Genomic DNA, 27,067 nt, shown 5'->3' on the forward strand with positions numbered 1-27,067 from the left:
GAATTGCTGGGTCAAATGATAAGTGCACGTTTAACTTTATAAAAAGTGACAAACTGCTTTTGAATGAGGCTATACAATTTTGCGTTCCCGCTGGCAGTGTATGAGAGATCCAGCTGGTCCACATCCTTCCTTGCCAGTGTCATTGTTATTGTCAGTCTTCTTAAATGTAGCCATTCTGGTGAATGAGGATTGGTATTTGTTATTTTAATTAGCATTTCCCAAATGATTAATGATGTTGGGCATCGTTTCCTGTGCTTCTTTGGCATTCATATATGCTTTTTGAAGAGGTCAAATGTATCAGCCCTCTCCTTCATTACTTTACTTTATGTATTTTGTTAAAAAAAATCCTTTCTTATCCCAAGGCCATAAGGATATTTTCAAATGTTTTCTACTAAAATTTTAACATTTTATTTTCACAATTAGGTCTTTAAACCACCTGGAATTTATTTTTGAATCTGGTGCAAGGTAGGGATCTAGTTTGATTTTTATTGATAACTAGAAGACTCAATTGTCAAAACACTATTAATTTTTTATTGTTGGTAATTTGTGTTGTTATTTTTGCCACTTACTAGCTTCCCATGTGTGTAGGGGTTCCAGTTGTATTTTCTATTGTCTTCTACTCCCACGGTAAGAGTGACTTCACTATCCCCTGTAACTTTCTGCCATTTCTTATGTCTAGAGTGCTCTTTCCTTTCAGCCCCACTTTCAAAATCCTACTCATTCTTCAAAGTTCAGCTCAAATGGTTCTTATAGTCTTACAGGATCTTGGCATAGGCCTGTCTCACTCCTGTAAATCAAATGAAAGGACTCATCATACCCCTGGTGTTTTATTCCTAAATCTTGGCTCACCTCTTTGGTATCACAGTCATGTGTGTTTTTTCTGCTTTGTTCTGCCAAACTGTAAACACGTATATGTTGCTGATGTAGACAGAATAATGTCCCCACCACATTCTGATTCATGGAACATGTGAATATATTACATGGCAAAAAGGATTTTGCAGAGGGGATAAAGTTAGTGACCTAGAGATGAGGAGATTATTCTGGCAGGCCCAGTCTAATCACCTGGGTTTTTAAAATTGGAGAACATTTGCCAGCTGAGTTGTAGCAGCCATGAAAAATAGATATACTTGCTCACCATAGAGTCTCCTATAACCTGAAAAAGATTGTTAGATGTATGTGAAGTACTCAATCATTGTTCATTGACTTGAATTGTGAATAGAATGATTTCTTTAGGTTCTTACCACATCACTGATACTTATCTCTAGCATCTAGACCTTTGTCAAATGAAGTCATTGCAGACTACTCAGACCAGCTTTCCTTTTGGTTGGCATCCCTGTGCACTCTGACTCTGACTCCAAGAGTGCTGAATATTCAGGCTATGTGCAAAGTTTCACGTCCTTTACATGTGCTGACAACTCAATGGTAGAAAGTCCCAGAAGGAGAAGCCCTTTCCTTATGGTGTTTAACCTAGTCACAGGTACTCAGTGAGTACTGATCGGGTCATTTTGAAGTCATTTCTAGTCTTTGCCTTTATGTAGGGTAACAGTATGAGATTTGGAATGAGATATATAAGGACCTTGGAATCCTGGCTCTGGCCTTCACTCCTTTATGACTTATAGTAGGTCAGTAAATCTCTTGGAATCTCAGTTTTCTCACACCTATGGTGGAAATAATAATACTTTCTTTGTTGTCTCAAGGATAGAATAAACAGATGTGTGAGAAGATATTAGCACATAGTGGATGTTCTATGAATGCTAGCTTCCTTCCCATCTCAGGTGCACCACTACTAACAAAAATAGTCCAAGCTTTTATTTACTTGGAAGAGTTCATTACAGGCAGGTAATACAACATGACATTTGTTCTTACTTTCTGTTTGTTGGTTTTATTTTTTAATGCATATGTATTTGGATTAGCTCACCCTAGGTCATTTTTTAAAATGTAGAGTTCTGGGGCGCCTGGGTGGCTCAGTCGGTTAAGCGGCCGACTTTAGCTCAGGTCATGATCTCGTGGTCCATGAGTTCAAGTCCCGCATCAGGCTCTGTGCTGACAGCTCAGAGCCTGGAGCCTGTTTCAGATTCTGTGTCTCCCTCTCTCTGACCCTCCCCCATTCATGCTCTGTCTCTCTCTTTCTCAAAAATAAATAAACGTTAAAAAAAAAATTTAAAAAAAAAATAAAAAAATAAAATGTAGAGTTCTGTTTGACATTCTGGATTTTTGGTTAAGAATAGCCCATTTGACATGGGTGGGTTTGATATTTCAAGATTGACAGGGGTATGGGTGTAAAAGGCTGGGGTATAAAAGAGATCAAAATAAAATAAAATATCTTAATAATATATGATGACATAAAATAAAATAGAATGACAGCACCCTAGAATGGTTATTGTCTTCTCCTGGAGCCAGATTATCATTCTGGCCTTGGGAGCAGCTGTTGAGCCACCCACCTCTGTTCAATATGAAGCCTGATGTGAGCAAACACATTAGGGCTTATGACACTGATGGGAAACAAATGGCCCCTGGGGTATGGTTATAGGGAAGTCACATTTAAAAATTTTTTAATATTTATTTTTGAGATAGAGAGAGAGAAAGACAGAGCATGAGTGAGGGAGGGGCAGAGAGAGAGGAGACAGAGAATCTGAAGCAGGCTCCAGGCTCTGAGCTGTTAGCACAGAGCCTGATGTGGGACTCAAACTCATGAACTGCGAGATTATGGCCTGAGCTGAAGTCGGATGCTTAACCAACAGAGCCACCTAGGCACCCTTGGGAAGTCACATTTAAATAGTGTCTTGGTGTCATTCTGCTTGTCTTCATGTACTCTAAGCCTTTGGTTCTCAAAACTCAAGAATACAAAAAGTTAACTGATGAGTGCTTATTAAAAATGGTCCACTCATGGTCCGCCCCCTGATGGTAGATTCAGTAAATCTGAAGTGGGTCCAAAGAATCTGCATTTAATTAACTACACTAGCTGTTTTTGATACTGGTTGCCATCCAGGTCAGTTTTTCAAGATGGTGGGGTTTCAAGCAGCAGCTCATCATTCATTGGCTATTTATTGAGTGGTAATTAGGTACAAAGCATTATAGAGGATATGGTCCTTGCTCACCATGGGTTTATCATTGAGAGAGTAAATAAGACTTGTATACAGGCAGGATAGCAGGTGCTGGCTCTTTAAAGTCAAACTGCTGCTTGCTTCTTCTTTGTTTCCATTTCACTTTATATAAGCCTCACATTGGCTTAGAATAATTTATACACTTGTCTCTCTACCAGTTTGTGTATTCCTTAAGGACAAGTGCACTGATGACCTATAGCAATTTTGTTCCATCATCTTTTCTTACTGTTTGATTTTGACTCCAACCCTAGCTCATGTGACAATCTTTTGCTTGAGGCACTGCATGTTAAGAAATGGTTTGTCTTCATAGGACTTATTGGACATGCTCTGTTATATTACTGCTACCATACCATTCTCCTTGTCTTCTGTCCATCCCGATGACCTGGAAGAGATAGCAAAGATCACACATGCTCCATTGGCTTTGGTTCTCACAGCAGGGGACACACATCTGAGGCTAGTGGTCATGTGGGTGTGTGGCAAGGTGAGTCTTATTGGGAACTACTCTATGACACAATGTTTGGACAGGAAGTAGGATTTCAAAGGGGTGTGGCCCCAAGATTTACATTTATGAAGACATTGTGACATATTTTGAAGGTTTATCTGCTGCCTTCATGCTGGAAAACATAAACACATTGGTTTAGTGTCTAAGAAGGAAGAGTAATTAGGTTTAGACCAGTCAGTATCTGCTTTTCCTTCTTGAGGCTGGAACCACTATAAATTCTTGGGGGAAGAGAATTGAGCTGGACTTTACATTGAAGAAAGTGTAAAGGTAAGGATAATTTAACTAAGAAAATTCTTTTGAAATAGTTGAAATTTCATATGGAATGATGGAGAGTTTTAAAGCTACAAATGCTTGTATACACTTTGCTTTAAGTGTTAAAGCAAATGGTAAAGCAAAGTTAAGAAATAGTTTAAATTGGCTTCGTGTATTGGGATTTACAAATGTACCTTTAAATGAATCACTATTTAAGATTTAGGAATACTTTATTTTGCTGGTGGCTCAGGATGAAATTTTAGTTTTCCCCATGGTATTCATTTTATATTGAAGTTGGTATTTGGTTGAGATTCCTCTAAGAAAACTGTAGAATCTCATTCTGTGAGCTATTTTGAGTTCTGTGTGCAGGCTTGGTCTGTTTGGTTTATGGGGCTGTAACACAGGAATTAACATTGACAACAGAGTTAGATCTTGGGATTTGTCCAATATTATCTCTAAGTGCTAGAAATTAAAAATATTTCCCTTTAGGGTGGTAAGTGAGTGTGTAAGTTTGGGGCACAGTGAGAAAAAAAAGAGGCCAAAAAGCATGTCAGGTGTCATTGCTTGTTATTAGCCCAGAGAATGATGTTTGGTTGTCATTAGGGACAGAGGGTTGCTTTTTGTTCTTTGTTTTTGTTTTTGTTTTTTTTTTTTTGGATGGAGGAGAAGTATGAATTTTTAGGATGAATTGCAGCTGGGAACCAGTGATTGAATATTGCGGCCCACCATTTTAGGCCTGGGTGAACCACTTTCCCCATGGGATTATAAGTGGCAAGATCAGGCAGGGGGGATATTGAGGAAAGACCTTTTTGTTTCCTATTCTGGTGATTTCCCTGAGGTTTCTGCTGGTTGTCTGGTAAGTATGATTTGCTTTGCCAGTGAGAAAAGCCCTGTGTTTTCTTTTGAAGGGGGACGTGTCTGATCTTTGGATTTAAATTGAATCAAACTCTGGACTACTTGGCTTTCACAAGCAGTAAATTGCAACTTCAGGTAATAGTAGAGCAGGAAATAAAAGATAGATTTATGGGTAATCTAGGAGATCACAGTGTTCTAGGAGATCACAGTGAAGTTATATTTGAGGATTTGAGCAGTTTTTTTTCTCTCCACAATGGAAGTGAAGTAAAATGAGTACCATTGTCATTGACAGGAGCAACTTGGTCTGTTAGGTCCCTTAGCCAGGCAAATATAGCAAGCCTACTTTGACTTCTTTTTGTTTGAGGTGTTTTTTTAATGTTTATTTATTTCGAGAGAAAGAGTGTGAGTGGGGGAGGGGGAGAGATAGAGAGAGAGAAAGAGAGAGAGAGAGAGAGAGAGAGAGAGAGAGAGAGAGAGAATCCTAAGCAGGCTCTGCATTGTCAGTCCAGATCGTGACATGGAGCTTGATGTGGGTCTTGATCTCATGAACTGCGAGATCATGACCTGAACCGAAATCTAGAATCAGACACTTAACTGAATGAGCTACCCAGCCACCCCTTGTTTGAGTTTTTTTAAACAGAGAACCATTGAACCATCACATTGTTTCGAATTAAAAGGCTAAAGATACAGAAGTTCTATCACTGAGGAAGGAGCAATGCCTCATTTCTTTCCTAACCCTGACTACCTCATATCCCTCTTCAAAAACCTTCTACTCACCATTGCTTCCCTATCACATCCCAGTGACTGTGCTGAGTGAGATATATTGGTTTACTCAGCTTTGGGGGCAACAGGAACCTATTATAATGATGGCTATGAAGGTAAATCAGGAAGATTATTTGCCCAGAGCCACACATTGAGGAAGGTCCCCAAATTTAAAATTTCATGTGGCAATATATTTTGCATGTGTGTTGAAGATATTTATTAGGTAGCTCTAAACATTGAAAAGCAACCATGGTTTCTGTAACCCTGTTTTGGCATTTTCTTTCTTTCTTTCTTTTCTTTCTTTCTTTCTTTAATTTTTTTTTCTTAGTGTTTATTTTCGAGACAGAGAGAGATAGAGCATGAGTGGCGGAGGGGCAGAGAGAGAGGGAGACACAGAATCCGAAGCAGGCTCCAGGCTGTGAGCTGTCAGCACAGAGCCTGACATGGGGCTTGAACTCACGAACTATGAGATCATGACCTGAGCCGAAGATGGATGCTTAACCAACTGAGCCACCCAGGTGCCCCGTCATTTTCTTTCTTTTTAAATTTCTCAGGTTCAGGGCATCAAAAAATGGAAGGTAGCCCAAGCTCCTAACCTCTGAGAGGCCCCAGTTGCCTGCTAGATAGGCTCTCAATAGTGATGGACATAGAAGCTTATAAAGAGGACAGACTTTCCATAACTAATCACACAAAGAATTCATTTAAAATAAGAACTGGGTACCTTGAAAAGGTATAAGGGGACCCTCTCCTGTTTGGGCCATCAGGAGGTATTTCCCCAAGCAGATAAAATCGAAATAGCAAGAGGAGTCAGCCAAATTTGGGGCAGGGGTCAGTTGATGCAAGACAGTAGAAGCAATAGGCCTTAATAACCTATTAGTTTTCAGAGACATAGGTGGACTCTAGGATGGTTTTCATATTTTGAGTTTGGATAAGTGAGTGAATGGTGGTGGTATTAACAAAATAAGTGACTGAGGGAAAATTATTTTCTGGTAGTGGGTGGATATATAAGGTGATTCGTTCAATTTGTGGGTATGTTGAGTATGAGGGAACTTTGAGAAATCAGAGTAGAGATGTTTTATAAATATATGATCATATATTATAAAAAGGGCTTAGTTAGAACTTCATAGGGTATAAGATACTATCCAAATTTAGTGGGTGAGTAGAAAGAATATATTTTGGTACCTGCTTTCAAGAAGCTTATTCTTTAAATGCACTGAAGGAATTAAATAACCACAAAAGATTCCAGGAACCCTCTAAGACAGCAGCAGGAGAAATGTTATAAGCAGTACACAAATGATTTCCAAGAGAATTATATAGATGCTTTTTGCTTTGCAGCAGTTAGTTTCCAAGTAGAATTTCTCATTTGATTTTACTTTTGTTCTACTTTGGTAGTTTGAGCTAGGTTGAGGATTACATGATCTTGTTTAATGCCCCTGTGGATTATTTGTTTTGGAGTAACTCATTTTAATTTTAGGAGGTAGGTACTGTTATATTTGTCCCATTTTACAGGAGAGGAAACAGAGGTACTGAGAACTTAAATAACTTGCCCAAGTTACGTAGCTAGTAAACAGTAAAGTTGGGATTCAGATATAGTCAGTCTGAATCCAAAGCCCCTTCTCTAGTTTTAAAAATGCTATTCTTTTCACTAAATATATCCCATATCACTTAAGTTATTTAAAAACTTTTAGTGGCTGCAAAAATTGTTTAATCATTCTCCTGATTTTAGACATATGCATGTTTTAAATGGTGCCTGTATCTTTAGGATAACTTCTTGAAATGGGTTTCCTGTACCAAGGAATATAAAACCTCTAAGGCATCTTAAAACATAACAAATTCTTCTCCAGAGAAGTACAAGTAATTTACAGTCTGAATGTATTTTTCAAGCCCACATGAAAGTATTTTTTTCAACCCTACATGACTGTATAAGCCAAGACAAACAGGAGAATTCAGTAATGCTGCTAAAGATGGTGTTTAGGATAATGAATCACAGAATGTCCAAGCAGAAAAGGAACTCCAGGTGTCATCTAGGCCATTTCCTTCTTTTATTAAGAACCAAGGCTCAGAGAGGTTAAGAGACACTCACCAAACCACACCACTAATTAGAGGCAGAGTTAGGACAAGAATGGGCCATTAGCACTATGTGATATACAGTTGACCTTGAACAATGTGGAGGTTTGGGGTGCCAACGCCCTGTACAGTTGAAAATCCCTTGACTCCCCCAAAACTGAACTACTAATAGCCTACTGTTGACCAGAAGCCTTACTGATAACATAAAACAGTCAACTAACACATATTTTATGCCATATATATATATATATATATATACACACACACACACACATACTATATGTATGTGTATATATATATGCATATATATGTATATATATAAATACTATATATTATATTATTACAAAAGTCTAGAGGAAAGAAAGTGTTATTAGGAAAATCATGAGGGAGAGAAAATGCACTTATAGTACTGTACTGTAAAAAATCTGCACATAAATGAATCCAAGCTGTTCAACCCTGTGTGGTTCAAGAGTCAACTATATTGACTTAGAGTCTCTTAGATGGTTTGGCTGATTCAGGGGTGCGCAAAGTACCCATCTGGGGTCTTGACTGGAAATTTAAGAGACTCTTATTGTTTGAGTCAGCTTCACAATTCCCCCTTGAAACTTCACAGTTGTGTCAGAAGGATGTGGAAGTAACCCAAAGTGTCTTCCCTGAACTGAGATGCCCCGTACCCACCCAAGGAGATAAAGCACTCTGTTGGGCCAAGGGAAACATGAAATCTCCTTTTTTCAGTTCTCCTGCATCTGGCCTGCTGTCAGATTCATAAAGATGATTCTGAATTCTCTCTCTGTTATTCTGTTGTTGGTACAATGCATTTGAAAAAAGGGCTACTTACATAATTCAAGACTGATTTTCTATAGCATTGACCAAAAACAGAGGATATTTCTTTTTATTATTTGCTGCATTATGTAACAATCATATAAAAAGAATTTACAATTTTATTTGGCTTAATATCCATCTGGATAGGCTGGGTTAAGCTATTAAATCTCAAAAGTTCAATAACTTAGCACAATTGGAGGTTGTATCTGGCAGAATCTGAAGCAGCCTTGTTGGCCATCCACTATGTTGCAGATAGGCCATACCAGGGTTGCCAAGGCAGGGGAAAGGAGACTTAAAGGCTGTTAACTCACTCAACCTGGAAATGACAAATGCCATAGTCCACTGACCAGAACTATAAGCATGGTTCTTTTTGTTTTTAATTAATTAATTTTATTTTTTTGGTAGATGCTGATTTTTATTTATTTTTTAAATTTTTATTTATTTATTTTTGAATATAATTTATTGTCAAATCGACTTACATACATCACCCAGTGTTCATCCCAACAAGTGCCCTCCTCAATGCTCATCCCAAGGGATAGAAGCATGGTTTTGATTCAACTGGAGGAGAGGCTGGGAAAAGTATGTGGAGGAGCACATGGATATTTGATGAGCACTAATGGTCTCTTTCAAATACTTGGTGCTTGGTACTTGAAATTATACACTTAAAAAAAAATTATAGGCAATTTTATAAAATTTGAAGTTTTAAACATATAGGTAAAACATTCATATTACTTTCCTCTAAATATGCTTAAAGTGTAACTCTGTAGTGTAGCACATGTTTGTTTGTTTTAAGTTTATTTATTTATTTTGGGGGGAGGGAGAGAAAGAGTCCCAAGCAGGCTCCGTGCTGTAAGCACAGAGCCCAATGTGGGGCTCAAACTCAGGAACTGTGAGATCATGACCCGAGCCGAAATCAAGAGTTGAATGCTTTAACTGACTGAGCCGCCCGGGCGCCCCACATGCTATCATTTTAAGAAATCCTTTTGAGTTTCCTATTAAAAACAGCAAAGCCCTTCCTTAATAGTTGTGGGATTTGGGCAAGTCACTTAACTCTGTAAATCTGTATCCCAGTTGAAAATGGGATAATAATCATCATTCGTGGTATGTTGTAAAAATTAGGGTAGAGATTGCATGCTAAACACTTGACACAGTGCCTAGCACAAAAGGTAAGTGCTCAGGGAGTATGAATTTTTCTTTTTGTTCGCATTGTTGATATTGCAGTGAACCTACTACTGTTGACAGTAATGTTGAATTCTCTGACTCAGTGGTGTATCTATAATAATCTGAAAATCATGTATTTTATGAGAACAAGTGATGTTTTGGTCAAATTTTGGAAACAAAATGTCTTCATCTTCTATATGTTCTCATCTTGGTAGACATGGGGAGTTTCAGAGGTCATGCCCTCCCTGGAACCTTCTTCATTATCATGGGTATTTGGTGGACCATAAAGTGCACTCTGAAGTATGCCTGCAAAAAGCACAAACGGACTTCCTACCTTGGTTCCAAAGCATTATTCCATCGAATAGATATTGTGGAGGGAATTACAATAATTTGCATGGCTTTAACTGGTGAGTGGACCATTTCTGTGTTCTGTTTTTTTCCTTTTGGGTATTTCTACACACAAAGAGATAATTATCAAATCAAGAAATTGCTAAAATGAATTTTTTATTCAAAAATATCCCTGAATGCATATTCTGATTATAATTTGTATCTGATAAAATTTGTTAGAAGGGGGCACTTCATGTTTATACAAAGGCCTATTCCTTAATGAGTTGGTCATAGTAATTAACTTGCCTGCCCACTCAAGGTGAGTTTCCCTTATAGAATTAGTTGGAACCTCTGAAATTATTTTATTTTATTTTATTTTATTTTATTTTATTTTATTTTATTTTATGAGACAGAAAGAGAGAACAAGCAGGGTAAAGGGGCAGAGGGGGAGAGAGAGAGAGAGAGAGAGAGGGAGGGAGAGAATCTTAAGCAGGCTCCACACTCAGCACAGAGCCTGATACAGGGCTCGATCCCACAACTCTGGGGTCATGACCTGAGCTGGAATCAAACCAGGTGCCCATGAAATGATTTTATATAATTTATTCTGATGCCTTAAAGAGTAAAATTTATCAGAAAATCAGAAACCATTTTTCAAAATGGCACCAAAATAATCAAGTGACTATGGGAAAGCTTCAATCATAAGTTGTTGCTGTTGGACTGTACAGAGATCAGGCTGAAGAAAACCTTGCTTTATGCACTTTCATCCTTTTTTGTGTGGTTTCTAAATTGAAAAGGGAAGTTAGGCCAGATAAATTCTAAAGCCTTTGCGTTGACTATAAGATTTTGTGAAAATTTTCTGTGTTTTTAGAATTCCACTGCAGCTTCTCCTTTGTGAAAGGCATAATGTTCTCATTTTCCTTTGTATTTCTTCATGCTTTATTCATGGCACTAGGTCTTTGCTATGGCCATCAAATTATAGAACAACCATTTCCAACGGGAAGAATTGCCATGCCAAATTCCATAGGTTAATACACAACATAACATCTTTAAGAAAGTTTAACTGTTTGTGTTACAGACTAGACCATGTGCTATAATCTGTCTGTGTTTTCTCAGTTATCCTTAATTGGGGAAAAGCTGACCTCTAGCATTTTTATTCTGAATCAAGCACAACTCCCCCCTTCATGGCAAGTCCCCAAGATGTAAGATGTATCAGAAGGAAGTAATAGGCCTTTGTAGGACTGAGCTCACAAATCCAAACCCCACATCATTCAGGATTTATCTAGTCATTAGGTGACAATAGGAACTAAGACCATCAGTGGAACTGATCACAGAACTAAGTGGGAACTGAAATGATAGGCTTTGAAGATGTGAGATAAACAGCTGTTTGTCTAAATTGGTTATCTTTGACTACAAATTGATCATCCAAACCAGTATTTGAACCTCTAAAACCAGCCGTAGGCACCAGTGCTTAGCTGTTGGGAAAAAGCCAAGAAAGAAGAATCAGCATCATAAAAGGACACTCAACTTAACTAAGCTATGGGTTTAACCTCTCCTATCTTCCTGCTTTCTCTGTGAAGTTATGGAGAAGGTTGCTAAAACTGTGATATGTTCCTTTGCAGGCATGCTTGGAGAGCAGTTTGTTACTGAAGGGCCCCACTTGGCTTTATATAACTATAAAGAGGGCCAGTGGGTCCAACTCCTGAGCTGGCATCATTCCACCATGTATTTCTTCTTCGGGCTGGTGGGCGTGGCAAACATCTTAAGGTTTATCATCAATTCGTTTCCCATTTCCTTAATCAAATTGCTGTTGTCGAATGCCTTATTTGTTGAGGGTAAGTATAAGTGAGTACTTTACTGTACCTTTCATTATCATTGGACACTTGTCTAGCCCTGTACAATAATATTCCTTTAGTGTCCTGGTGCCAGCTTGATCAACCAGGCCATCTGGGCCATGGTGAAATAGTCAGATGTCCTATGCAGGATGCCAAGGATTTTTCCTTCCTTACTGACTCATGTAGCACAATAGGACAAGCATGACCATTCAGTGTACTTTATTCACATTTTACATCATTCTTAAAGAACATCTACCATGGTTATTTATCTCTAGATTATCCTGGAGACTATCATTTTTTCCATTTTTAACAAATGAAACTGAACTTAAGTAAAGCATGAATATCCTGAAGTGAGGGGACCACTCACAGCAACTTGCTAACCTACTAATTAGTGTTTTTCATATTGATATAGTAAAACTCCACCATTACATAATAAGTAGGGTCAAAAAATCAGTCACATGAAAATAAGGGGTCCTATTTTTGAGAAGTTAATGAAAAACATTTTTTGTTCAGTTGATGTCCCTGTTACTGTGTAGGGCAACAGCGAAAACAAGTGTTCAGTGATTTGTTTTCATTTGGTATATTTATAAGAAATAGATTGATTATAGGACTAAAAAAAATCCCCACATTATCGGGAGGCAATCATTTCCTAACTGTCCACCTTCCTTCCCACATCTGAAGATGAGGACTTTTGCTAACTCCTCTTTGAGAACAAAGACTAATTAAAAGATGGGCATCAACAACCAACATCATGATTCTCATTATCTCAGGGTGTTACCATATTTTGATTGAACATCTCTTCCTCCTCATGAAGATAAAGCTGAAATCTGTTCATGGGATTAAAACATATAGGTAGTTACTGCTTCTTGGGAGTTTCCAGAGCATGTTGTCATACCCATCAAAATCCACTGTTATGATTTGTGTATTTATTTGTTTACTCCAATGGACTGAATTCCTTAAGGCAAGGATTTGTCTCATTCATCTGCGAATTCACCCTGACTCTTGCTCCCCTGCCCCCATCGCACTTATTTTTCATCCACCTGCATAGAAGATGCTTTGAAATATAGTTAGTTGAAAATGTCATGATATATTAGACGAGGAAATAAAGGTTAGTAAAGGGAAAAGGAGTGTTAGATTTCCATTCTTAAGAGTTAATTATAACTCCAAAAATGTTAGAGGGTTCCATGATTGTGGGAAACAGAGAGCACTTGTTATTTTGGACAGATTTGTGTGTGTGTGTGTGTGTGTGTGTGTGTGTGTGTGTGCGCATGTACATGTGAGTGTGTAAAATTCTGTGTGTGGGGTCACTGAGAGAGAGAGAGACAGAGAGAGAGAGAGAGAAAGAGAAATGGTGGTGTCCCTTGGTTTCATTGAAAAAGGCAAACTGTTTTTTCCCTCTCTATCAGCTTTTATCTTGTACAACCACACTCATGGCCGGGAAGTGCTGGACATCTTTGTGCACCAGCTGCTGGTCTTGGCTGTCTTTGTGGCAGCCCTGATAGGCTTCTTGGAGTTCTTTGTAAGGAACAATGTCATTGTGGAGCTTCTTCAGATGACCTTTATTCTGCTTCAGGGAAGCTGGTTCTGGCAGGTGAGTTGGGGCCTCCAGTTAATGTGCCTGGTGTTTCCATCTGTAATCTTTTGGTGGGATATTTTGCTCTATAACCTAGAGACTTCCTTCTGATGTGCTGACTGTAGAGAGAATGTGAGTCTTTGAGAGGTGATATTTCTTTGAGTAGCCCAGTGTGCTGGTGGGAGTGCTGATGGAGCAGAGGGGAAGGAAGTAGGATGTGTTCATCTTCATCACATACCTGAATATCTCTAAGGTAGGAATTCTGAGCCATTGCTTTTTGTTGGCAGCAGTTTCTAATCCTGAAGCTGCTTACAGTGTAATGGGTCATAAGCTTGAGAAATATATGAAAGGCAGGAAAGAGAGGAAACTATTACTTACTGAGAAACAACCATGAACCAGCCACTCTAGAGGACTTTTTACATACATATTATTTCATTTTGTCCTCAAAATGACCTGGAAGTTAGGTATTATCATCCTCAATTTACTGATATGACTCAGTGAGACCAAGTTACTATCCCAGGTTTACACAATAATGGAACAAAGATCTAAATGTGGGTCCTAGACTCTTTCCATTTTACTTTGTTGACTACCTAACCTTGGTGTGTTGTCAAAAACATGTATTCCAATCAGTGAGTGTATATTTTACAGAGACTGATACATCGTACTCTAATATGCATATGTAGATGTAAAGAAAGTCTGGGATGAAAGGTGAATGTGGTTTAATTGGGGATGACTTCTTAGAGGAGATGTTTAGTTGCCAGAGAGCAGGAACTTGGGATGAGGTTGTTGCAGGGGTTTGCATTTCATATGAGGAGTGATAAGAAAATGGTGACAAGGAGACATCATGGTCAAAACGGGATAGGAAAGCTGTGATATTTAAGCATAGGTGAGCGTGGAACGGTTGTGGGGAACAGAGGCTGGTAAAGAAGGGCTATATGCAAAGGGTATTTTGAAGGAAAAATGACATAGAGGAACAAATATCCTGTAATGTGATGAAACTGATGAATTTAACCAGTTCATAAATACAAGTCATTTTGTTAAATTATCATTTGCTGAAAAGCTGAATAAAATGGTATGTAAAACACTATTATGAATTCTATATCTTCTGATTGGAATGTTTTACCATGTGCATGCATTGCCTATGCAAAAATAAAGATAAATTTTAAAATTTTCAAAAAAGCTAATTTGTGGTCAGGATGACACAGTGAGTTTATATGTCAGTGTATCTCCTCTACTCCAGACACATAATAATGAAAGATGAAAATTTAAAAATACTATAAAAAAAGAAACTAAAAGAAGAAAAAATAAATAAAAAATGAGAAAATAACCTAGCTGCAATTGAACAACACAGACAGAAACAGGGCAAGCCACCTACCTTGTGGGCCAGACCAGAACAGCACTGTATAGTGGGAGTAGAGCTGAGTGGCAGGACTGTGGGCACCAGTGGAATCAAGAGCAAATAAAAGGGTTCCTCTCAAGGTGAGAGGTGAGGCCAGGCTCTTGGAACTCTAATTGTACTGTTTCTGTCTTCCTGTTTGCTTTTCATCTTATTGATCTATTTCATAGCGGTCTGCTAAAGTTTCATATGATAGTTCTAGATTTGTCAATTTCTCCTTATTTTCAGTTTTTGCTTTAATGTTATAAGGCTGTATTCTGCTTATACTTTTCTAGTTTTTTTTAATTGAATGCTCACTTTGTTTCTGTCTTTCTTGTTTTAAAATAAATATATCTCCAGCTATAGATTTCCTTCTACATACTACTGTAGCCATCTCCCATTGGATTTGATGTGTGGTAGTTTTCACTCTTGGGAAACTTTGAATATTGCATTTTCCATGTGCTTTCCTCTTTAATTTATGAGTTAACTAGGAGTGCGCCTTTAAGTTTCCAAAAATTTTATTTTTTTTGTTCATTTTCAATTTAATTGCTTTGTAGTCATAGAATGTGTTGACTCTGAAATGCGTTGTATTGAAACTTCCTTTGGAACAATGTCAGTGGTAGTAAGTGTTCTATGTATTTGAAAGAAAGTATGTTCTATCTTCATTGAGTTCAGGATTCTCTATATATTTATTAAATCAAGTTTGATAAAGAGCTAACTAAGTAAAGAAAGTTGAAAGTAAGAACAAAAGAAGAAACGCAAGGAAAGTAAAAAATAAATAAAAGGAATAATAAAGATAAGAGCAGAATTAATGAAACTGATTAGTGTTCCATTAATCATTAATGACTCATTAACGATTTGAGGGATGAAGCATCGGCTGTCACAACTGAGAATAGACTGACCTAATGTTGTCCCTTTTGGCAGAGAAATAATGTTTTCATATTTTTCCAAAAGCTTTTCTAAGAAAGAGCTGTGAGGTTAACGTTTTGGGGTGTAAATCTGTGACTATTTAAAAACCTTTTCCATCTATCAGTATGTCTAGACTAGTTTCTTTTTTTACCTGGTGGCCAGACTAAATAACGCTTAGAGGCTTAAAGAAAAATGAACATTTAATACCAGTGCAAACACACACACCGACAGGAAATGAAGGTTTAGCCATAGTATCTCTCTCTATCCTCAGATGACTCCAAAACAAAAATGTCTAGAGACTTAGGTGAATTTTTATGCTTTTATTTTGATGCTTTGTGTGGTGTTATGAAGGTTTATGGCCCAAATTGTCTTAAGCTAATCATATGACATTGTGATTTGCTTTTCACCATACTTTTTCTCTCTCTACTTCTCCATAGATGGGTAATAACTAGCACATAAATAATAAATAGACACATTGTCACATGTAGACTCTTTGACCTGTAAGAAGATGTGAAATAAATGAGGCAAATGTTCAGATTGGCTGCTTTTTTTTTTTTTTTATAACTCATACACAAATGATTGGGTGATAGGCAAACCTGGATGGAATGCCCTTCCCAACCTCTAAAAATGATTTCTTTCATGAATGTCATTCTAGTCAGATATGCTTTCTGAAAAACCTATCCATGTCATGCAATTCAAAAAAGAAACAGATACCCTTCAAAGTCCATTCATTCCGTGAATCATGGTTTCTCTGAGACTCTTTGTGGGAGAGTATTTCTAAGGCTCACTTTTGCACTATGTCATTTCCAAGTTCCCTCACATCATTGTCAGAGCTGAGGCACAGAGACCATCAGGAATGAGGAAGACATTTCTGCTGTGTTTGCTTCCTATTACTTTGAACAGTTACTTCTATTTCATCACCCAGCTCCACTAATTGCCCCAAGGACTCCTCCCAAGACTTCCCAGATTACTGAGCCCAAAGTAAAACTCAGCTTTGTTTTGCCTTTAAGAAAGACAAAAGTTCATTCAAAGATATCAAAAAGACCCAACTAAAGCAGTAGTGGTCTGAAGTCTGATATAGTGGATCAAACACTTGCTTAAGGCTAATAGTGTTGAAAGAAGTGATTAGAGAATAAGATATAAAACAATAGGAAATTCGAACTCCAACCTATAGGAAATGGGCCTCTGGCTTGTTGTATATTAGAGAAGATAATTATTTACATTTTAAATGTGATATTAATGAAGCTTAAACTACTCAAAAACAGATGGTCAGGAGTGGCATAGAAGATACAGCAAAAAAAAATTCTTTTTAAGACCTATTTTTTTGTTATTGTTGAAATTTTACATTAGGAAGCAAATTAGAATATTAAATGAAAGAGTAATGGCTGATTCTATATTTAAAGGAAAATTTAATGAGTTGTGGCATCTTTTGGCCTTTGTATTTCAGCTTTCCTAATTCACTTGCTTTTAGCCTGAAATGACTTGGGAATGTTTCTATGGCTTTCTCAATAATCACATCGGTTAACTGTACTCATAGGCTTCATGGCAGCTTTCAGTTTCAGGCTATAAGGGTCTCAATGAGATTGGCAGTGAGAGGCGCTCAAAGTCTCTCTTTAAGCATTTGACTGGTAGGATTGGTGATGACCAATGAAGGTGACTTAAAGAGATGTTTTATTTTGAGTGCTCCAAAAAGCAATTGTGAGTATGGCATGGAAGGAGAAGTCCATGAGACTCTAGGTCAGGCAGACCTGGACTTGAAGTCTGGTTCCACCATATTTATCTCATGAGTGTATACTGTATATTCTATGCCTTACCAGAAGGTAAAGTTGAGTTGGGATTTGAAAGATGGATGAAAAACCACTAATGTGTCCAGGCTTCAGGTTTAGGATAAGTAATTCTCCTTTGCTTATTTTGGTCTTAGCTCCTGTATTAGTTTCTTTCTTTTTTTTTTTTTTTAAGTTTATTTTTATTTTGAGAGAGACAGAGAGCAAGCAGGGGAGGAGCAGAGAGAGAAGGAGACAGAATCTCAGGCAGGCTCTGTGCTGTCAGTGCAGACTCGACATGGGGCTTGAATTCACGAACTGTGAGATCATGACCTGAGCCGAGACCAAGAGTCGGACGCTCAACCAACTGAGCCACCCAGGCACTCCAGCTCCTGTATTAGTTTCTTAGGGCTGCAAAAACAAAGTCCCAAAGACTGGATGACTTAAAACAATGGAAAGTTATTCTTTCACTGTTCTGGAGGCCAGAAGTCCAAAAATCAAGGTGTCAGCATATTGGTTTCTTTTTGGGGACCCAAAGGGAGAATCTGTCCTATGCCACTATCCTAGAGAGTTGTCAGCAATCCCTGACATTCCTCAGCTTATGGCAGCATAACTGCAACCTCTGCCTCCATAGTCACACCTGTGTATCTCTGTACCTGTGTCTTCACATGGCTTTCCATTATAAGGACACCAGTCATTGGATTTAGGGCCAATTATAATCCAGTATGACCTCATCTTACCTTGACGACATCTGAAAAAACCCTATTTCCAAATAAGGTCACATTCACAGACACCCAGTATTGGGACATCAACATGTCCTTTTGGAGGACACAGTTTAACCCACAACAGCTGCTAACCCTTACCTCTGGGAGCTATAGCAAATCACTCCCCAAGCAGAGATAGATGGATCATGGCACTGGAAGGACATTGGTGGGACAAATAGGAATTGTGGAACTTGTCCATAGTTCATTACACTCAACTGTCCTCTAAAAGACCCTTCCTTGACACAGAATTTCTCTATCACCTTCCATTAGTGGCTGCAAAAGGAGGGCATGAAAAGCAGGGGAATAATGATATCTTCTTCTTGGGGTTATTATGAGGACTGAAGATAATCCTGAAGTTTATGTACATGAGTGAAGTTAAGGTGCCCCACACATAATGGTACATCTACCAAGTGGTACAAATGGTAACTCTCTTTCCAACTAAAGGGAATTCTTTAAAATGGGAAATGGGAACAAGTGATTAAGGCCCAAATCTTGGTTTTTCCTGATTTACTCAGGCTATTTGAAATTTCATACAGAAATGGAATTAAAATTTCACTCAATGTTATGGATTAAATGCTTTTTTTGTTCCTGTAAGATTTCATTTATTAGATGTGTAAATCTGGGCAAATTACAAAACCACCCAATTTTCTCATCTGGGTGATGAAGATAATAGTACATCAAAATGGGATAATAATACATCATTGCAGGGCCATTGTAAGGAAAACTCCCAAGCAGCATAACTGACATTTAGTTAGCCAATATACGGTGGATATTTGTCCAGTTATCCATGTAAGTATCTTGTTATTGTAATTTTTTAGCATCTGACAGATGTCCATCCCTCTATCCCCCCATCTGTCCATCATCTGTCCAAGTCTATCTATCTATCTATCTATCTATCTATCTATCTATCTATCATCATCATCATCTACCTATCTTCTCTATCATATTATTTTTTATTGGGATAAACTTTACATAACATAGAATTAACCATTTTAAAGTGTGTAATTCAGTGCCATTTAAGTACATTCACAATATTGTGCAACTCTCACCTTTATGTAGTTCTAAAACATTTTCATCACTCCAGAAGGAAACCTTGGAATCATTCAGCAGCCATTCTCTTTCATTCTCCTCCTAGCCCCTAATAATCACTAATTTGCTTTTTCTTTCTATGGATTTACCTATTCTGGATATTTCATGTAAACAGATCATACAATATGTGACTTTTTGTATCTGGCTTCTTTCCCTTAAAATAATGTTTTCAAGATTAATCTATGTTGTGTCATGTATTAGTGAATCATAACTTTTCATAGCTTAATAATATTCCATTGTATAGATATACCATATTTTGTTTAATTCATCATCAGTTGATGGGCATTTGGGTTGTTTTCAACTGTTGACTATTATGAACATTTGTTTACAAGTTTTTGTTTGAATACTTCTTTTCAGTTCTTTTGGGTATATACTTAGGAATGGCATGTGATAATTAATTCTATACTTAGCTTTTCGAGAAACTGTCAAATTGTTTTCCACAATGACTACACCATTTTATATTCCTATCAGAAATTTATAAGGAATCCAATTTCTCCATATTTTTACTAACACTTGTCATTATTAGTGTTATTACCATCCTAGTGGGTGTGAAGGGGTATCTCATTGTGGTTTTGATTTGCATTTCTCTAATAACAATGTTCATCATTTTTTTCATGAGTTTATTGACAATTTGTATACCTATTTTTGGAGATATGTCTCTTAAACTCCTTTGCCCATTTAAAAAATATATTTTTTTGTCTTTTAGTTGTTGAGTTTTAGGTCTTTATACATTCTAGATATTGACTTCTTTTAGGTATATGATTCAGCAGTATTTTATCCTATGCTATGGGCTGTCTTCTCATTTTCTTTCTTTTTTTTTTTTTTTTTAAGTTAATTTATCCATTTTGAGAGAGAAACAGAGAGAATGAGCAGAGGAGGAACAGAGACAGAGGGAGAGAAATAATCCCAAGCAGGCTCCACACTATCAGCATCGAGCCTGATGTGGGACTGAAACCCATGAACCTTGAGATCATGACCTGAGCCAAATTCAAGAGTTGGACACTTAACTGACTGAACCACCCAGGGGCCCCTGTCTTTTCATTTTCTTGAAAGTGTCAATTGAAATACAAAAGTTTAATTTTGGTGAAGCTCAATTTATGTATTTTTTCTTTGGTTGATTGTACTTTTATTTAAAAAAAATTTTTAACGTTTATTTACTTTTGAAGGAGAGAGAGACAGAGTGTGAGTGGGGGAGGGGCAGAGAGACAGGAAGACACAGAATCTGAAGCAGGCTCCAGGCTCTGAGCTGTCAGCACAGAGGCCGATGTGGGGCTCGAACCCACAAACTGTGAGATCATGACCTGAGCCGAAGTTGGATGCCCAACCGACTGAGCCACCCAGGCACCCCAGGTTGATTGTACTTTTAGTGTAATATCTAAGAAGTCATCAGCAATCCCAGGTCATGAAGATTCCTCCTATGTTTTCTTCTAATAGTTTTATGGTTTTACTTCTTATATTTAGTCTTTGACCAATTTTGAATTAATTTTTGTATGTGGTGTGAGGTAAGGGTCCAAATTCATTCTTTTGTATGTGGATATCCAGTTGTCCCAGCACCATTTGTTGAAGAGATGATTATTTACCCATTGAATGGCCTTGGCACTCCTATCAAAATGAATTTTCTACAGACATATAGATTTATTTCTGAACTCTCAATTCTAGTTCATTGATCTATATTTCTATCATTATGTCAGTACCACCCTATTTTGATTATTGCAGTTTTTGTAGTAAGTCTTGAGATCAAAAAGCATAATTCTTACAACTTCGTAATTCTTACAACTTTATTTTTCTTTTTTGAAGTTGTTTATGGGTTCCTGGAAATTCCATATGATTTTTAGGATCAGTTTTCCATGTCTGTAAAAACAACAACAACAAAAACCATTGGGATTTTGATAAGGATTGCTTGAGTTTATAGATTGCTTTGAGTGTTATTGACATCTTAATAATTTTAAATCATCCAGTCCATGAACATGGGATGTATTTCCATTTGTTTAGGCTTTGATTTCTCTCAACAATGTTTTATATAGCTTTCAATGTACAAGTCCTGAACCTCCTTGATTAAATTTATTCCTAAGTATTTTATTTTTTTCAATGCTATTATAAGTGGCATTGTTTTCTTTTTTTTTTCTTTTTTTTTTAACGTTTATTCATTTTTGAGACAGAGAGAGACAGAGCATGAATGGGAGGTCAGAGAGAGAGGGAGACACAGAATCTGAAACAGGCTCCAGGCTCTGAGCTGTCAGCACAGAGCCCGATGTGGGGCTTGAACTCACGGACCGCGAGATCATGATCTGAGCCGAAGTCGGACGCCCAACCGACTGAGCCACCCAGGCACCCCAACATTGTTTTCTTAACATAATTTTTGGGTTGTTCATTGCATGTGTATAGAAGTACAACTGAATTTGTGTGTTGATTTTGTGTCCTGCAAGTATGATGAATTCATTTATTAGCTCTAATAGTTCTTTTGTGTATGGATTCTTTAGGATTTTCTCTATATAAGATTGTATCATCTGTGAATGTAGAAAGTTTTACTTCTTTCTTTAGAATCTGGATGCCCTTTATTTTTCGTGACTAATTTTTGGCTAAAAATTTCTAGTACAATGTTGAATAGAAGTGGTGAATCAGATGCTCTCATCTTGTTGCTAATCTTAGGGGAAAAGCTTTCAGTCTTTTATCATTGAATATAATGTTATCTGTGAGCATTTATTTTAAAACCTTTTTGTATTCTAATTTTGAAATAACTGAGTGAAATTGCACAACTTAGAAACCTGGCACATTCTCTGAAAGTCCATAATCCACAGAGATGATTACTATCCACATTTTAAAAATTCATCTTCAAATGTCCTTAATGTTTTTTTTGAAATTATGACCTGGTGGATACTATCTGTATTACTTAAATAGGCAGTGAAACCTGATGACCTATCTGTAGCATCTCAGGTAATTAGAGTTGTCTTAGTTAAGATTGATCTTGGAACCAAACATTTTGAAATGTGCTATCATTGGGAATGTGATTGATTATTTTCAATATGTGCTTTTTGTTTTAAATTACAGATTGGTTTTGTCCTTTATCCCCCTAGTGGAGGTCCTGCATGGGATTCAATGGATCATGACAACATTATGTTTCTCAGCATATGCTTTTGTTGGCATTACACATTACACATTGTCATTGTTGGAGTGATTTATGCCTTTGTTACTTGGTAAGTTAGTGACTTTTTTGTTCATGGAAGCTCTATTCCTTGGTATATGACCAACAAGACTCAGAAGTATTGAACTTAAGTTTAAAGGGGGACTTCATTATTTAGTATTCCACAAGACAGGGTAATGTAGCAGAAAATTATCTGCAAACCCAGAAATCCCCCCTTGAAAGAATAAATGCTGGTTTAAAGTTAGACTCGCTCAACAGTGTCTCAGCTGTCTCTCTGACCTATGACCTATGTGTCTCCCTTCAACACTTTTCTGTGCCTTTGTGTCTTTGCATATGCTGTTTCCTTTTCCATACCTGCAGTGAGCCCTTCATTTGCCCATGTGTACATTAATGTTAGCAATTCACAAGCTTGGTGTTACATTTTGATCAACATTTATGTTTCCCATTAAATATGAGTATGTGATTAATTTGACATTTACTCTAATATTTCTAAAAGTAAGATTCAGTTGTTTTTAGAAAGACTCTGATTCAATGTTTCACAATGAACGAAGAGCAATATAACAGACAGATTGATAAAACACATATTCCTAGCTCTCCTACCTATCAACTGTATGACTTTGGGCAAATTATGTAACCACATTAAGTCTCAGTTTTGTTGTTTGCAAAATGGGAAAAATAATAGTACCTCAATAAGAAATGTGTGTAAATGTATGCATAGGACATAATGAGGGTGCAGTGGAGGTTATTCTTGTTGTTCTTATTCTTTTTGTGTTATCTTTCTTGTTCTCCTCCTCCTCCTTCTGTATCAAAAAATGCATAAAGTATAGACCCTATGGGGAGAAACAGACAATTTAGATACAGTGCAATTGGTGGAAATAGTAGAACAAAGCACTATTGGAGCCCAGAGGAGGCTTCCTCATATTTAAGCTTCATCTTGAAGAATAAGAGAATTAAGCTTCATCTTGAAGAATAAGAAATAGAAAAAGTTGAACATGGTTCCTATCTTTAAGGTAGCTAATACCAAATCACAATGGGTCTAGCTGATCCCAACTATTAAGCATGCAGACTCTACACTTAATTCTGCAGACGTCAGCACTGATCTAAATGTTCTATATCTGCAGTTTTCATTTGGTAGCCATGAACTACTTGATTATGTGGTTATTGAACACTTGACATGTGCCTAGTGCCACATTAATTTAAATTAATTTAAATATCTGTATATGCATAGTGACTACCATATTGGACAGTATACATCTAGTAGGTTCTCTAGATAAATAAAATGCAGTAGCTGCTTCTAGGCCCAGTGTGGTCTCAGCATCTTCAAAAACTAGCTTTTTATTCTTCTTTCCCAGGTCACCCCTCCTTCTTTGTGCTTTTTTGAGCTTCACTGCTGAAGCAGCTTTGGTGCTGAGTCTCTTAGTAAGGGAACCATTTCCTTGTGTAACTCCCAGATGTCTCTGCTAGGCTCCTGGTCAGCTTACTTTGATCTGTATTTACCTCCTTCTAGAGGTCTAAGTGCTTTTGGGTACTGGGAGATTCTAGCTTCTCATTGACTGATCTCTATTAGTCCTACTCCATTCCCCCAAAGCATGCTGTTAAGACTGGCTCTGCCACTAAGTAAAACTTTGCTTCTTCCTGTTGTTCTAGGCTGACATCTGGGCCTCATCCCCTTAGGGGCTGGGCAGCCTCCAAGAATAAAGGCGACATTCAAGGAGCCTCTCTAGCTCATGTCAGCTCTCTTCCATGGCCAAAAGAAGACTACTGTCTCTTCCTGTTTCAAAAGGCTTCAGACCCCTCTTATCCACTTACAACTTTCTAGAAACCAGAAACTCCATGTTTATTTTCTCTACACTCCCCACCTCCAGACACCTTTATCTTTTGTGACCACTTAGTCCCCTCTACCTGGCATATCCAAATCAAACGCCATGTCTTCTATGAAAACTTCTGTGATAATTCTAGCCCTCATTTCCCTTCATGAGTTTGGATAGTACTTGAGTCGCTACTACTCATTTTAACAATTGTGATCTATCTTTACTATTAGCCAGTCTTATCTGCTAGCTAGGTTGTATCACTTTAAGGAAAAGACCCTTTTCATATTTCACATGGCTGTTGGCATGCTATCAAACATGCAGTAGGTATTCATTAAACACTTATTTGCACTTTTAATAGATCTACTCAGTTACATGAGTATGGGCTTTATTTGTTTGGAAATCATGTTTCAGATGCTTTTCAGTTTTGCTCTCATATTGCTTTGGAAATATAAGACCAAGAGCTCATGTTATGAGGTATGTTGATATAAACTTAAGGAATAACTTACAAAATGTCATGAAGATTCAGTACTGACTTTCAGTGAGGTCACATGTAGGCTAATTCCGTCCTATAATCATAAGCAGTTTTGACAATCTGTTTTTCAGAGTTTGAGTGTGAAGTTGTTTGTAATTCAGTCACAGGTGATGGGTTTTCAGGGGACCCTCTGCTCTTTTTCTTGTTAATTGCAGAGTACATATGGGAGCAAAAACTCAGACACATCCTGACCTTAGTATCCTGGACTTGTATCACTCTGGAAACTGGCAATTATTTGCACTTCTTCTTCACCCTTCCAGCTTTTAACCTGTCTGCACTGGCCATTTATGCATGTGCCAATACCTAGGGCTATAGGATACAGATAGAACCTGAACATGCGTCAGCTTGGTGGCTGTCACAACAGCAAATACAACCCAGAAAGAAGGAGTGGGAAACAGGAGGAGTCACTAGGGTCTGTGTTAAGAATTAATTTGTAATAAGTAGCCATGTCTTTGTTTTATTTTCCGTAAGAGCCATCAAGAATGAATCTAATTAATGAATTAACAATCCATTTCATTTACATGTATTGAGGTTGTGCAATGTAAAGATAACTATGTGAATTTAAAAAATGACACAAACATTTCCCAGAGTTTAACTTATTTAAGACTATTAGTCTTTCATGAAAACAGTGCCTTGAAGAGCCTAGGACATTGGGAGCAACATCAATAGTCAGTTAATAATCAAAGCAAATTATTTTGATTGGTTTCTTTGGCTCTTGATGAGTGAATAGTTTTTATTACTACTACTTGCTTGTTGTATTATTGGAGGAGTTAATGCTGAGTTGAAAGAGAATTAACCTCTACAAATAAGTGAGTGATATGAACTCCTAGCAGATTGTTCCAAAGGTCATTGATTCATCAAATGTGTGTTGAGCCACTGTTATGTACCAGACTCTGGCTAGCATTAGGGCACTAAATAAGGTGACGTCTTTGCTTTTATGATGCTTATATTTTCGTGAAATCCAGAGAACAAGTAAAGTCATTACATGTTTATAGGGGCAGGCCAGACCTTCACTGGAAGAAGAAGACAGGCAGAAGAAAATAAGGGTAAAGATGCAGATAGGCTGGTGAAGTTTAACACAAAATTATAATGATTTTGATGATTTGGTGTATCAAATGTGTGTGTTCCCATGTATTTTTGGAACTGAACTATGTTTTATTGATATGGTCATAGTACAATGTCTTTACAAATAATCATGCACAGGGAAAGCTTTGCTTAGTCCTTATTACATCAGAGAAGTGGAGAGTCTGCCACAAAGAACCTTCATATCTCCCAATATCAAAAATTGTTTTGCTGATTCCCCCAGACCCACAGATCTCTTAATCTATGAAAACAATCACAGTGGTGGAGGGCACTTCTTGCATCTTCTTAGTTAATCATAGATCACTACATGGACCATCACATGCAGTTGAGCATGCTGGCCTGCACAAGAGCACCCCTCTGAAGGCACAATTTGGGACATACCTGACATGAGTTTTGACACGGGGAAGGAGATGTCTTCATGCACTTCCTTTATAGGAGAGGGCTCCTTTTTGTAATACATAGCAAGGTGTGGACTTGATGGAAAAGCTCTCAGCTGAGCTTGGTTTCTTCTGGGCTTGCTGCACTCCAGAGATTCTCTTGTTTCTTTCAGAAATGATCAAAACTATGAATAATTAGGCATTTTCTGACAACGAACTCAACAATCATGTCATACACGATACAAGCTATATTGTATCTGTTTACTTATACACTGCTTTAGTCCACATAAAGGTTTCATGTAGCTCCAAAGTCAAATAAAAGTGATTTTTTTGAGTTGCCTCTCCCATTTGTACAGATAATTTGTAGTTTGCTGTATTATTGATACACATTATTCTGGGTTTTTATTAGACAGCATAACATGAGATGCCTTTCATTCTCCTTAGGTTGGTTAAATCTCGACTTAAGAGGTTCTGCTCCTCAGAAGTTGGACTCCTGAAAAATACTGAACGAGAACAAGAATCAGAAGAAGAGATGTGATTTTGAGGGCCATCTAGTCTTCCTGGATGAACTTTTCTTTTTTGGAATATTTTTGTTCATGGTTTTGTTTTTTGATCTTTTGCTTGGAGAACAGGTGGCTGAGGATGATTCTTGGTGTATTGTTTGTATTTCCAATTTGCTTAAAGTATTTGAATTCAAATATTTTGTTTTTAGATTTGTAAGTACTTTGGATGATAAATGCATTTTGCACATACGTCATGGTATTTGGGGCCTGGAGTGACTGTTTCCAGATGATCTTAAGTCTGATGCCCATGCTAAGAAAAATGTGTTATTTACCTTATAGATATGCTCAAGGTTCCTGAGCTTGCTATCATCTGCAATTCATTAAACATGGAATTACACTTGTTTATCTTGTTGTTGCAACGAGAAATAAAGGAATGCAGGAATCTTGGTTCGGAAACCTCAA

At 37.4% G+C, this 27,067-nt stretch overlaps 1 protein-coding gene across 6 annotated transcripts in view; it reads left to right on the forward strand.

The window, feature by feature from the left end:
- Nucleotides 1-27,067, forward strand: part of TMEM45A (transmembrane protein 45A) — a 74,345-nt gene extending 47,278 nt beyond the window's left edge. For 2 of the 6 annotated variants that reach the window (XM_019448173.2, XM_019448172.2), the window contains exons 2-6: nt 9,741-9,932; nt 11,472-11,684; nt 13,091-13,275; nt 22,206-22,351; nt 23,947-24,325. In XM_019448173.2, coding sequence (XP_019303718.1) covers nt 9,743-9,932; nt 11,472-11,684; nt 13,091-13,275; nt 22,206-22,351; nt 23,947-24,118 — 906 coding nt within the window. In that variant the 5' untranslated portion in view covers nt 9,741-9,742 and the 3' untranslated portion in view covers nt 24,119-24,325. Of the gene's footprint in view, nt 1-3,700; nt 3,874-9,740; nt 9,933-11,471; nt 11,685-13,090; nt 13,276-22,205; nt 22,352-23,946; nt 24,330-26,546 lie in introns of those variants that run through there. The other 4 variants (XM_019448170.2, XM_019448175.2, XM_019448174.2 and 1 more) reach the window with 4 other exon arrangements.

This window comes from Panthera pardus, unplaced genomic scaffold (assembly GCF_024362965.1).
Source record: "Panthera pardus isolate Hobbes unplaced genomic scaffold, ASM2436296v1 HiC_scaffold_16, whole genome shotgun sequence".
NCBI lineage: Eukaryota > Metazoa > Chordata > Mammalia > Carnivora > Felidae > Panthera > Panthera pardus.